Below are 14,136 nucleotides of genomic sequence, written 5' to 3'. Positions count from 1 at the left end.
CTTGGTAGCGCTGTTCCATCTGAAAGTGTCCTTGGGTCCCTCTTGCTCTTCTTAGCACCTCACTGTGAGCACGTGGGACACTGGTGGCTCAGACTGCGTAACTGAAGCTGGTCACTTACAATTAGCCACAGCTTGGGAGACAGAATGCATGAGCCTGAATTTGGCTTCAATCCCCTGACATTGGTTCAATTGCTATTCATTCCCTGATCATTGCTGATGGAGTGTCAGCACTGGGCCAGGCCCCAGAGGGCCTGCCCTCCAGGAGCTCGTGGACAATGCTTCTTCTTTTGCAGGAATTTCTTAGGACTAATTGCTGCTCATTTCTCTAGATGAACATTTCATCCCGTGACAATGCCATGCCCGTGTTCTTGCTGAGGAATTGTGCTGGCCACCTGTCAGGGTCTCTGCGGACCATTGGAGCTGTTGCTGTGGGTCAATTAGGTATGTTCAACTGGGAAGCTTTGCCGCTATTTGGGAAGCAGGGTTTGTGCTGTCATGGCTTGTGCACCCTGGAGTTCTGGAGTGGTGGACAGGATGGAGTGTGCCAGGGAACCACGGTTGGGAGGACCAGAGTTGGGAGTGAATCCAGCCAGAGAGTTAGTCTCCCAGAAAGCATGAGGATCTGTTCACCTGGCCACATCTGGCAATCAGTAGTGAGCTCAGCTACTAACCAGGCTGCTGTCTGTGACAACAGGAAGCTGTCTATCTAGTGAGTACAGTGGGGCTTTTGAGCAGAAGCACTGGTTGTGGTTGTTTGAGTGAAAACTGCTGGTCACCATTCAATTGAGCAATAGCAAGGCAACAAATTGTTGCAAGTGCCCTGCCCAGCAGGATCTACAGGACAGGCAAGAGCAATGGGTTGTTAGAGCAATAGGGATACTGAGGCTCGGGGGTCTGGCTCATCCAACACTCTGGAGTGAAGGCAGAGGGCAGCAATCTGAAATACTCTGGGCTGTTCAGCCTTCTGATGGCAAAGAAAGGACTTAGCACAGTATCTCCCAGCCATCTAAGACTTTCAGAACCTCCTGCTCTTCCTCCCAGCCTGTCCCAGGTGCACAGGTCCCTCTGGCTGTGGATGGATGGTGGCACTGGTAGCTCATTGGTCCTCCTGTGCTGTCGGGGCATTTCCCATTGCAATGAAGCTGTGACATGTTGATGAAATGCCCATTTTATGCCACACAGGGGTGAGGGTATTCCACTCCAGCCCTGCTGCCAGCAGCCTGGACTTCATTGGCGGGCCTGCCATCCTCCTGGGCCTCATCTCCTTAGCGACAGATGACCATACCATGTATGCGGCTGTGAAAGTTCTGCACTCGGTCCTGACCAGTAATGCCATGTGTGACTTCCTGATGCAACACATCTGTGGGTACCAGGTAATCTCATCCTCCCACCTGGGACTGAGACTCCTGAAAGGGCTGTCATCCCTGGGAAACAGGGACGAGCGTTGCTTGCCTCAGTTGCATTCCGTCCGGGGTGACTTCTAGAGAAGGGCAGCCGAAAACCCTTGGGTTCTGAGACCAGCAACTTCGCAGCAGAGGAGGGGCAGGCGACAGCCAGCCCAAGAGCTCTGCTCAGGATGAGGATGCTCACCTGATTGCGGCTTCTGGCCCTTTTCACTGACAAATTCTAATGTCATTTGTGGTGGTCTCCCCACTTTGTCTCTAGCATGGTGGCTGAGAGACCAGGCTGCAGAGCAGACTGCCAGAGTTTAAATCCTATCTCTTCTAATTTGCTATTTAACCTTAGATGAGTTACTTATCCTCTGCCTGTTTCCCCACCTGTAAGATATGGACTGTAATAGGGTTGCAGTGAGGATTAGATGATTTCACACAAGTGAAGAGGTTAGAATTATGTCAGGCCCAGAATGAGTGCTAAGTAAATGTTAGTCATTTCTAGTTCTTAATCTCTTTGTGCGTCAGTTCCCTCATGTGTAAAATGGGATTATGAGAGCACCTGTTTTGCAGGGTTGTGATGACTGTGTTTATATGTGTTGAGAGCTTAGAGGAGCACCTGCACAGGGCACCTGCTTCACATGTGTTTACTGTGATTGTCATTGCTATTTAGAATTGGTAAAGTCAGATGAGACATGGCCACTGCCCCTGAGTAACTTCTCACATGGCTGGGAGGCAGCCAGGTGAGGAATTAGGAGGGCAGGGCCAGGGTCGGAGTCTGGGCCATGTCACAGGTCTCAGGCAGTGGAGGCTTCCTCTGGTGTGGGGGCTGCTGGGTGATTGGGGCAAAGTCTCCTGTGTCTCTGGCTACTGGGTCAGGGTTAGAGCAGAAGAGAGCTGTGTGATGGCCTTCTGGGCACTCCCCCTGTCTGTCTGGACTACTGCCACAGCTGGACAGTAACCCCTTCCCCCAGCCTGTCCCTCGTAGCCCACTGATGCCAGCTGTAGCCCACATCACATATCTGGTGGTGTCCCTCCTGTGTGTAAAACCTTCAAAGGCATCTGATTACCGATACCATATCCCAAACTCCCTAGACAGGTTTCCAAAGCCGTTCAAAACTGGCCACAGACCTTTCCTTCCAGCCCCATCTCCAATCCAGCCAACATTTCAGCCTATCTTCCCACCTCCCCAAATCCTGCACCTTCTCCAATCATTAAACAGTGTATGACTTTGTGTGCCTGTGGCCTCCGCTCGGAGCACCTCTTTTTTTCTCCCTCAAGCACCCTCCTTCTGTTTTCCCAGATCAAGCTCAAATAGCAAAGGCAGCATTCTCTTCCCCTAGCTGAGCATGTGGCTGTTTCCTGGTCCCCTTGGCACTGTAGGCACATCCCGTTTTAACTGCTCTCGCACCCACGCTGGAATGCTCAGTCTACACATCTCTACTGGAATCTTCTAAAGATCCTAATGTTTTTTACTCTTTGCTGGTGTATTACTGACACCATGAAGACACTCAGTACATGTTTTGGGAATGAGTAAATGGGTATGTCTGAGTTTATGCTAAAACTGAAGAATTGGGGATATTGGTACACAAAGGTTTTCTCTGAATATGCTGTTAAAGATAATAGTAGTAGGATCTATTCTAATACAGCACAAGGATATCTGCTGTGGCTAGGGATTTTAATAATTATTGTGACAATTTCTAAAAAGGCACAAATCAGTTCCTGCCCTCATGAGTGTATCTAGAGGGAGAAAATAAAATAAGAACCAAAATAATTTTAATATAAATAAAAATGCAATCGGTGTCCAAGATTCACATCAAGAACTACTACATGCTTTGTGACTCACTGGATACCTGGCTATCTTCCCAGAAACTCTGAGCTTCTTAGAAAGCTCAGAATACCTCAGGCTCACTGTGGTCTCATTGCCCAGTCCTGGGGATGGGGGGTGGGCGCGGTGAGCTCTCAGTGAGGGTTCAGAAATGAGAACATTGCCTTGAGAGGAGGAGCTATCTACCACAGAGGTACATAGCGCCTGCTGTCACATGTAGGTAGAGGGATCAAAAAGGGTTTTGTTAAAAAAGGAAGCTCATCAAGAGGTTTCCTGGAGACTGAGCTGACTGAGCTTTCCAGGAAGAGATGGTAGAGACAAGGAGTGGCCCAAGGATGTAATCTCTTTACTCAACTTAATTGATCAAATGCTTCCTAAGACCAGGCACTGTGCTAGGCACTAGGGATGTGAGGTGAACAAGGTGGGTTTAGTCCCTGTTTTCATGGAACTTACCATCCAAGAAGGTGGACAGAAAAATACTGTTAGCATGAGGGAGAGTCTCTCAGATACCTCCTTTGAGTAAAGAACTCATCAGATTCAGAGGTTTATTGTACACTTACACATGAAGGCAGAATAATGAAAATTTAAAACTGTTATTCTGTCTTTAAAAAGGAAACATTTCAAATATTTATGTCTTTGGGGAAAATCAGAAGGGGAAGCTGGGTGGCAAGAGAGGTGGTAAATGGCAGGTTTGAGTGAAGAAATAGTATTATTTTGTTTTTGTTTTTGTTTTTTTAAACTTTCTTGTCCACTCTTTATAAAATGCAACCTCCATCCTCCCTCATCCTTTTCTAGGCACGTTTTCTCGCTTTGTGTTTCTTTGTAACCTGCATGTGCATTTGCGTGATGTCTGCTTCCGTATTGCCACGTTTGTGTCTGTTTCACCCCCAGACACATGCTTCATAAGAGCATGTGTCCGGCTTGTTTATTGCTGTACCCTAAGAACATGCCATAGGTAGTAGGTGCTCAGTTAGGATTGGGGAATGAATCCGTGAATGAAAACAGGGGTCTTCAATTAAGTGGCTTGCTCAGGAGTGGATTTCATCAGTTTTTAGGTTTTACTCTAGGCTCATCTGCTGGTTACTCGTTGGGTGGGAGAGCATAAACCTTCCTATCTGTTATTTCTGTCTAGCTGATTTATCAGCCTCTTCTCAGACTAAGCAATAGCCGGCTGAGTTTTATAGGATGGGTGTTCTTAATATGGGGAAAGAGGAGGATACTGTTCCAGACTAACATTAAAACACTTCCAGGATCTGGTCTGGGTTCCTCCACATGGCTAGGAGGAGAGGATGGTTGTGGAGCTGTGCATGGCATACCGAATGGAGGGTAGGGAGCCATAACCTTACCACTGTGGGGAACGTAGGTTCTGCCTCACAGGTGATGGGCAATTGCAGGAAGGCCGGGACAGGGAAACGGACTGACAGAGGTGTTAGAACACCCCTTGATGTCAGTGGAGAAGAAGAGGCATGGGGATGAGGTTCAAGCAGGGGCTGAGATAGAATCTGACCTAATAGGAGCCTATGTTCCTGACCTGGGGAGTCTCAGGATCTGTGAGCAGCCTGGGCAGGTGGCGCTGGAAAGGAGCCAGGGCGGTCCAGCAGGCTGCCGACAGGAAGGAAGGGAGATGCTGGGACATGCTCAGTGGGAAATGTTTGTGAGACATTGAAGGTGAAGTATCATGTGGGAGAGAAGGCTCTGGAGCTCAGGGACAGGCTGTGCTGGAGGTGTAAATATGAGGGTCATCGCCACCATGATGATATTTAATCTAAGGAAATTGATGAAATCACCAAAAAGAAGCTGTACAGAGAGAAGAAGGTTGAGGGGGAAACAAAGAGGAGCTAACCACATGGAGCTGGGAATATAATTAAAACCCAGTAAAGGAGATTGAGAAGCAAGAGGGAAGAAAAATCAAAGACAGTTATGTCAAGGAATCTGAAAAAAAGAACGTGTTTTGAGAAGGCGGGTATGGTCAAACCATGTTAAATGCTGATAAAGAATAGCACAAACAAAGGATGGAGGTGTCCTCTTTGGATTTGGCCACCTGGAAGTCCCTGGTGGCCTTTCTGAGGGAGGTAGCCAGGTGGAGGCAGTGGCTGGCTGATGCAGGTTGAAAAGAGAATGTCAGGTAAGGACATGGAGCCAGTGTGTAGAAGTTTGCCTATGAGCAGGAGGAGCTGCATAAAGCTACAGGGATTAGGGATGGAGGGAGGGTTATTTTTACAATGAGAAATACTAGAATATATTTGTACATAGGAGGAAGAGATCCAAGATTGGGGCAGTGGAAGCTTGGAGAGAACAGTTATCTCAAAGAGCAGTGTCCTTGAGATGGTGACCAGTAGGATCCAGAGACCAGGTAGATGGGAGACTCTGCTTGTGACAGGAAGGAATGCAACACGTTTGTTAATTTGGTGGTGGGAAAACAGAGTATTCATATCTGATGGGTTCTATCTTCTCAGCAAAATATGAGGTCAGGTGGGGGAGAGGAAGAGAGGTTAGAGGAGAGAGGAGAAGCAATGAAACCATGACCTTTAAGATAAGAAAATATAGCTTATTAGAAAGACAGAGTTGGATTGCCAGAACTGACTGAGTGTCAGTTTGACATTTGGCACTATTTGATGTAAAGTGAAGCCAGTCAGCCTGAATGTTTTCACATGCAACTTTTAGCCATCCTAATTTTGTCTTTCTGTGGGATTTCATATATGTGTGTGTGTGTGTGTGTGTATATATATATATATATATATACACACACATACATGAATAGTCTGGAAAGATATTGAGTCTTTTCTGATCACAAACAAGGCTTCCCAAGCGCACGTTGCAAGAACATGTCTGGGAGGACAGGGAGAGAGGGCGGGCTGTGTTGGAGCCATTGATGGGGAATGGAGCCATGGATGGAAGGAGCTGAGACTCCAGATTAGGTGGCTCAAGGCTCATACGCCAATGGATGGCTGGGCAGACAGACTCCTGTGGGGCCGGAGGCTTGGTGGGACCCATCTTCTTAGTCTGAGACAAGCTGGGTCACCAAATGTGTGCTGGGACCCAAGTGCCTCCATGCTGGGATGGATGCTTCATGTTGCTGGCTTCCCAGGGTCTGGTGCAACTGACAGGCACATCTGGCTGGGTGCAACCAGGCTCATGGGAAGGTGGTAGCTTCCCATAAATGCAGCATTTATGGGATGGTTACGCATGTAAAGGACCCAGTAACAGAAAATGAGAATGAGGCTTGAGGAGTGTGGGAGGAAACCAGGAGAGAGTGGCATTCTGGAAACATGGAAAAGATGCAGGGAAAAGTAAGAGTCCCAGTGAGAAGTCAGGTCATAGCACAGAAAAGTGGCCACAGAATTTGATGTGTATTTTTCTTCTGAGAACATGGGAATGAAGGATGGTAGCAGCAGAGAGCAGAAGGTTTGCAGACTGGACTGGGACAAGTGGGTGAAGGGGAAAGCTCTAATGATGCATTCATGAGGAAACTGCTTTGTGTTAACCTTTTCAGATAATGGCGTTTCTCCTGAGGAAGAAGGCCTCTCTCCTGAACCATCGAATTTTTCAGCTGATCCTCTCAGTGGCTGGCACTGTGGAGCTGGGCTTCAGGTCATCTGCTATCACCAACACTGGTATCTTCCAGCACATCCTCTGCAATTTCGAGGTAAATCAGAGATTGGCCCTTAGTCCTTCAGGAGTGTGTGTGATGGTACATATGCTAAGTCTGGGCTTTCCCCTAAACCCAGCATGACAGCTTCCCTCATAGTCATGATGGTAGGGAGAGGGAAAACCAAACGAGCCTGCCCAGAGGCCCTGGTTTGTAATGACATCAGCCACCTATGGACTGAGTGGCTTCGGACAAATCTCTTGACCTCTCTGAGTCCCACTCTTTTTCTTGGGTGAGGTGGAGACCTTCATCTCCTTGCAGGCTGTCATGAGGGTTAAGCCAGATAGTATCTGGGAAAGGATTTTTAAACTATAAATTGGCATATACATATGAGGGTAAAGAAAAATGATCTCAGTTCCTTTGGGTGGATCATTTGCTGTTTCCAAATGATTCTTGAAAGGGGTGAGTTAAGGGATGCAGAAGGACACGCCTGAGGCTAACTGAGGAGCATCGCACACAACTGCTGTGGGTGGATCAACCCATTCATGAAGCATCATTTACTGAGCACCCTCTGGGTCAGGTACTGGCCATGTCCTGGAGACACAGTGAAAACTAGAACCCAGCCCTTCCCCACAGCCAGATGGGACTGGGACATAGCCAAGGTAACACTGCAAATGCTAGGTGCCTCAGTGAGACAGGCACAGGGCATCTGGGGAGTGGGAGTGAGCAGGCAGTCAGAATTCATGGGGAAAATAACCTTCCAGGTGGAGTGTATATGCTATTTGCAAATGCTGTACATCAGAGTGAGAGCAGCCATGGGGACTTGAGAGCAAGTGGCTTGTTGGGGGCCTACAGGTTTGTGTTGGTTGCAAGAGCAGGAGAGAGAGAAGGCAGGCCCAAGGGGTTAGATTGCCCAGACTACACTTTAGCCTGGGCATGTGGAGGTCCTCAGGAGAAGTTTCAAAGCTCTTTCTTTGTTTATTAAAAAATTGATATATGTTTATTATAGAATATTTTTTAATTAGAGAAAAATGTGAGGGGGAAACTCTCCTATTACCAAGACCTAGTTAATTCTTGTCAAACCTGGATGCATTCTCTTATAGTATTTTCTATGTATAATAAATTCTTAAAATCATAGTCATGATTATACTGTAGGTTATTTTGAGTCTAGTCTTTGCTCACATACCAAAAACATTTAAACATTTTCATTACAAACACTTACAAGCACTGTTTTGAGATCAGAATAATATTCTGTTATGCTGAGAGTTCCTGGTTTCTTCCTCATTTCTCTATTGTCAAATTTTTAGATTCTTTCTATATTTTGTTATAAATTGTGTTATAGATGGGACTTTTGTGCTGATATTTCTCCCACTTTTAAAAACATTTTCTTAGAATAAATTATCAAAATTAATAATGAGAATAAAGGCATTATGAACAATTTTTAGATTGTTGATAAGTTTTACCAAACTTTTGATATCTAGGGATGTTAACTGTAGAATGACATGTGAGAATTTTATTTTAGGTATGTGACTTCGGTGACAAGAGCTCTGAAGCAGGGAGATGGGTCATGAGATGATTGAAGAAATCTGGGTAGAAGATTTTGAAACCTAAACTGAGGCAAGGGTAGTGGGATAATGAGGACGGCAGGTGAAAAAGTTGTAACTTGAACCAGAAGTGACTTAGAGACAAATGACAAGGGAAATACTCTGTATCAAAACACCACAGGGCTGCTACTGAAGGCAGGACCAGAGGGAGACTGACAGTCATCAATATGTATATTATAAAAAGAGAATGCTCTTTGTATAATATAGATCAAGATTCGGTTCAACATCTAACTTCTAACTTAAGATCAAGAAGTTAGAATGACCAAACAAAATCAAAACGCAGAGAAAGAAGGAAGGAAACATATAAATGAGAACATAAATTAATAAAATAGGAAAGAAAAAACATACGGAGGATCAACAAGGCCAATTACTGTTTCTCCTAAAACAGACAAACGTCTGTTAAGATTGGCCAAGAAAAGAAGACAGAAGCCACAAATAAATAATATTAGGAAGGAAAAGGGGAGAATACCACAGAAGAATGAGCAATTAGAAAGGAAACAAGACAATTGGATTAGTAATTTTGTGCCAATAAATTAGAAAACTTAGTTCATTTGAACAATCTCATCGAAAATGTAAGTTTTCAGAGTGCACTCTAAAATGAATAAAAAACCTCAATGATCCTAGAATCATCAAGTAAAGTGAGTCACTGGTTTAAAATCTGTTGAAATAAACAACAACCAGAAGGGAACGGCAGGCCAGGCACTCATAGGGAAATTCCACCAGTCAGGAAATAGGTTCTTTCTAGCTTCTTTAACGAGCTAATCTTGATGGCAGAACACAAAAGGACAGAACAGAAAATGAAAAAGTACAGGCTAATCTTATTTGTAAATATAGGCATAAGAGCCCTAAATATGAGATTAGCCAGTTGAACCAGGCCAAGATGAATGTCCTGGTCCTGGATCTGAAGCTGGAAAAGACGACTGTGGAGGAAGCCAGCATGGCCTGGAGAATGGGCTCCCTGTGCACAAGGGGAAAAGAGATGTACATAAATGGCCATAAAACCCCACTAAATAAGATAATGTGTCTTGACTGCAACCGCTGCTGCCCCTTCTGAAGTGCTGTGGCCTTGCTCAGCCAGTCTGGCTCCAAGGTGTCCTGGCCACCAGCATGGCACAGGAATTACCAATGCAGGAATTACCAATGCAGGAACCCATCATGTTCCATTGCCTGCTACTAGAATGGCCATGGACACCACCCTACCCCACCCCACCCTGAATAAAACTACCCTCTTCAGGAGATCTGGTGCTTTTAAAGCTGGATTTAAGAAAATAAACCACCAATAAGAACCAGATGCTAAAAAGCAAAGCAAAGTGAAACAAAATGAAATGAAACAAAATAAAATTTAAAAGATTGAGGGGAGAGAATTTCAAAAAGGGAAAAATGTTTCCCAAATGTCATGTTCTGCCTACACCAAGTAAAGTGAGGTGAGGGATGTGTGCACTGTACGTGCCCGTTGGACGTCACTGACAGACTTAGTGACAAGCAAGTTGTGGGGTCAGAAGCCACTCAGAAGTAAGGAGAAACGGCCGGGCTTGGTGGCTTATGGCTGTAATCCCAGCACGGGGAGGCCGAGGCGGGCGGATCATGAGGTCAGGAGTTCGGGACCAGCCTGGCCAACATGGTGAAACCCTGTCTCTACTAAAAATACAAAAATTAGGTGGGCGTAGTTGCGGGCACCTGTAATCCCAGCTAGTTGGTAGGCTGAGGCAGGAGAATCACTTGAACCCATGAGGCGGAGGTTGCAGTGAGCCGAGATCATGCCATTGCATTCCAGCCTGGGCGACAAGAGCGAGACTTTGTCTCAAACAAACAAACAAAGAATTAAGGGGAAGTGTGGGGAGACTGAAAGTGGAGGCAGTCAGTGGACTTTGGAAAATAGCAGAGAGGAAGTTTCAGAACTTTTGGTTTTGGGTTTTTTTTTTTTTTTTTTTTTTTTTGAGACAGAGTCTCATTCTGTTGCCAGACCGTAGTGCAGTGGCACAATCTCGGCTCACTGCAACCTCTGTCTCATGGGTTCAAGTGATTCTCCTGCCTCAGCCTCTTGAGTAGCTGGGACTACAGGCATGCGCCACCACGCCCAGCTAATTTTTGTATTTGTAGTAGAGACGGGGTTTCACCATGTTGGTCAGGATGGTCTTGATCTCTTGATCTCATGATCCGCCCACCTTGGCCTCCCAAAGCCCTGGGATTACAAGTGTGAGCCACTGCGCCCAGCCGGTTTTGTGTTTTAAGATGGGAAAGACTTAAGTCTGTTTGTAGGTTGAAGGAGAAGAGGCAGTAAAAACCAGACAGTTAAAATACTAGTGGGAGAAGAAACTGCTAATGAGACACATCCTCAGAGGATTTGGAGACAAGAGAGTGGATCACAGGAGAAAGGGTGGGATCTGTGATGACTGGTGTGAAGCAGACAGGAAGAGGAAGTTGTGAGGAAGGGAGAGACAGGAAGTCATTGAGAAGGGAATGGACAGGAAACTGTGAGGGAGGGTGGGTACAGGAGATTGTTGAAGCAGGGAGGGACAAAAATTTGTGAGGGAAGGAGGGACAGGAGGTTGTGAGGGAAGGAGGGACAGGAAGCTGTTGAGGCAAGGTTGGACAGGAAGTTGTAAGACAGAGTTGGATAGGAAGTTGTAAGATAGGTTTGGACAGAAAGTTGAGAATCAAGGAGGAACAGGAAGTTGTGGGCTTCTAAGTCTTAGGTTTTGGTTTCTTTCTTTCTTTCTTTTTTTCTTTTTCTTTTTTTTGGTTTTGAGATGGAGTCTCACTCTGTTGCCCAGGCTGGAGGGCAGTGGTGCGATCTCAGCTCACTGCAACCTCTGACTCCCAGATTCAAGTAATTCTCCTGCCTCAGCCTCCCAAGTAGCTGGGATTACAGGCACGTGCCACCACATAAGGCTAATTTTTTTATATTTAGTAGAGAAGGGATTTCACCATATTGGTCAAGCTGGTCTTGAACTCCTGACCTCAGATGGTCCACCCACCTCGGCCTCCCAAAGTTCTGGGATTATAGGCATGAGCCACCATACCCAGCCTCTGGTTTCTTAAAGAAGGAACTGACTAGTTCATTTCTAAGAGTACAGTCATCTCAGGGGTGGGGAGAGAGCAATACCTGACACATTATCCACTCCATACTCAAACAAATCTAATCCAGACATCTTAATGTAGTCCTTAGTACAGGCTTATGTGACACAGAATAACAATCAAAAGATTCACTTATTCATGTTTCCCAAAATTCTGACATTTGGTGTTATGTAATTTCCTGATGAGCTAGGCAGCCTCAAATGGGTGTGGCAACTTATTATTGTTGCTGTGTTCTGGAAAAGAAATGGGAGAGGCTGGAACTTTTGTGGGAAGTGTAAAAGGTGCACCTTATTGTACTGGTGGGTTCACATCTGACTTTCTTAGTTCTCTCAGCCCTTAGCCCCAGGCCTGGCATATCATTTGTTGAATGACTGCCTTCATGAATCAATATCCTAAGTGTGCAGGGCTCTTGGAGCCCTACAGACATGTATGTTGGGGTGCCATGCTGGATACCCATGTTTTCACTAGAGCTGCCTTCATCAATACCAGCTGTCCCAAATGGCAGCTGGCCCACCTCTGTGTGTGCCTTTGGGCAGTGGCTGTGCTTAAAAAAGCAGGAAATCTGTCACTCTTTTCCTGGCGGAAGAACAATCCACTCATTTTACTTTGTTTACTTTGTATCCACTCATTCTTTTAAAAAATGTAATGCATCTTTATGAAAGATAGTGGCATGTATGATGCTAGGCTCCAGGGATTAAAGAGGGACAGTCTCTACCTTCACAGGCCTCCCGATAAACTTGTGTTCACTGGGGTTCTTTTGCATTTCCTCTTCAGCAAGAGTAAGCAAAGTTATGGGTAACTGCTTAGCTTCAAGCAAGGTTGAGTATTGACCCTATGGGTCACCATCTGTAGGTGATACCCATGGGTACCCAGTGTGGGGCAAGGAAATGGGCTTCATAGTCAGGTGGATTGACTTTGAAAACAGTCTCTGCCAATTAAAAAAAAGTCTGGTGCCACAAAAGTTACTTAGTCTCCCTGAGTCCCATTCTTTCTAGCTACTAGATGCAGATAATAGGCTGGGTGCGGTGGCTCACACCTGTAATCCTAGCAATTTGGGAGGTGGAGGCAGGAGGAACACTTGAGCCCAAGAGCTAGAGACTAGCCTGGGCAGTAAAACAATACCCCACTCTGCAAAAAAAATTTTAACAATTAGCTAGGCATGGTGGTGCAAACCTGTAGTCCTAACTACTTGCAAAGCTGTGGTGGGAGAATTGCTTGAGCCCAGGAAGTCAAGGCTGCAGTGAGTCATATTTGGGCCACTGCACTCCAGCTTGGGTCTCTCAAAAATAAGAAAATAAATACACAAATGCGGAAAATAATCTTTAGGGTCTTTTTATGGCACCTCTTGCCACCAGGAAATGTATCAGTTATTAAGTGCAAGCTCTTTTTGCTGCTATATGAGTGCACGCTTATAATCCCACACCTGAACCTTGTATAGTCTGGGCCTTAGGAACTGTCAGTATTTAGAGAAGAAAAATATTAGAGTTATCTAAAGGGAAGTAGAAATAAGACATGATGGCATCCATCAATTCTGCCCCAGAAGGATCACTAGCAGCTACATTTGTTTACTATGAATGAAAACAACCTGAGTGATCAACTTCACTTTCAGAATCTCAGTGAATTTCATATCTTTGTTTCACTTACAATTTTGTCATGCATGAGATGACATTGTGGTTTGGGCTGAAGAATGTGTTGCATGCACAAATTGGGTATGTAGTAAATACAGCGTAAAACCTGAAAATCTGTACCTGGCTTCTATTTCCTGTCCTGCCACTTCCTGGTGGTGAGTGGAGACTGTCACTCAGCTGGTCTGTCTCAGCCTCTATTTTCTCATCTGTAAAGTGGGAACATCGTCATTTGTCTTGCAGGATCCAGGGAGGATGAGATGAGTTTGCAATATGGACACTTGGGCTGTGGGCCCAAGGCTGAGCAGATGGGGGAGATGGTTAGTGCAGGTGTCCTTGGTTGGAACCAGGCCCACAATGAAGTGCCAAGTAGCAGCAGAGATGGCGAGAGAAGGCCTTCCTATAGGGGAGTCGCCTCTCTGCTTGGAGTGTCAGGACAACTGATCTGATTCCAGAGCTGGTACATCATGTTGGTGATTCCACGTCAGAGGATCACATGTCCAGCACTGATCTTCTCATGCTTCCTGCAAATCATTCTTCTCCCACACCTTCATTTTAGCATGTGTTTTGTTTTGTCTTCCAGCTCTGGATGAATACTGCAGACAATCTGGAGCTCAGCCTCTTTTCCCATCTTTTGGAAATCCTTCAATCACCAAGGTAGGCTGGGTGTTGGCAGCCTGGGGGTTAGAACTGAAGGCTGAATGTCCAGAACAGAGACAGGGCAGGGTGGCCAGTGGCTCTTCCCTGCTCCCAGAACATTGGGTCCCCAAATGGGAGCACATCCTTCCCAGTGGCTCATGCTTGTGGGGCAGTCTCCTCTCACGGTCTCGGGCCTCAGGAGGGCAGGTGCTGGGGGCTTAGAGGCCTCTCTAGCCCCAGGGACTAGCACATACTGGGGGCTCAGCAATTGTGACCAGCAAAGGTCCACTCTCCCTCTAACTGACTTCTCCAAGGCACTTTCGGAATTAGTCAGGGCTCTTTTACCCTTCAAGTGGTAGAAATACAACTCAAACCAGCTTAA

The 14,136-nt window shown here is 45.9% G+C and overlaps 1 protein-coding gene across 2 annotated transcripts in view; it reads left to right on the top strand.

Annotated features, from left to right (window-relative positions):
* The window catches only part of WDFY4 (WDFY family member 4), a 298,505-nt gene that overhangs the window by 103,729 nt on the left and 180,640 nt on the right, over nucleotides 1-14,136 (top strand). For both annotated transcript variants that reach the window (XM_019035474.4, XM_063710084.1), the window contains 4 exons: nucleotides 330-441; nucleotides 1,183-1,373; nucleotides 6,713-6,865; nucleotides 13,699-13,772. In XM_019035474.4, the coding sequence (XP_018891019.4) occupies nucleotides 330-441; nucleotides 1,183-1,373; nucleotides 6,713-6,865; nucleotides 13,699-13,772 (530 nt within the window). The remainder of the gene's footprint in view (nucleotides 1-329; nucleotides 442-1,182; nucleotides 1,374-6,712; nucleotides 6,866-13,698; nucleotides 13,773-14,136) is intronic.

Source organism: Gorilla gorilla, chromosome 8 (assembly GCF_029281585.2).
Source record: "Gorilla gorilla gorilla isolate KB3781 chromosome 8, NHGRI_mGorGor1-v2.1_pri, whole genome shotgun sequence".
Classification (NCBI taxonomy): Eukaryota; Metazoa; Chordata; class Mammalia; order Primates; family Hominidae; genus Gorilla; species Gorilla gorilla.
This window is presented reverse-complemented; position numbering and strand designations above follow the sequence as displayed.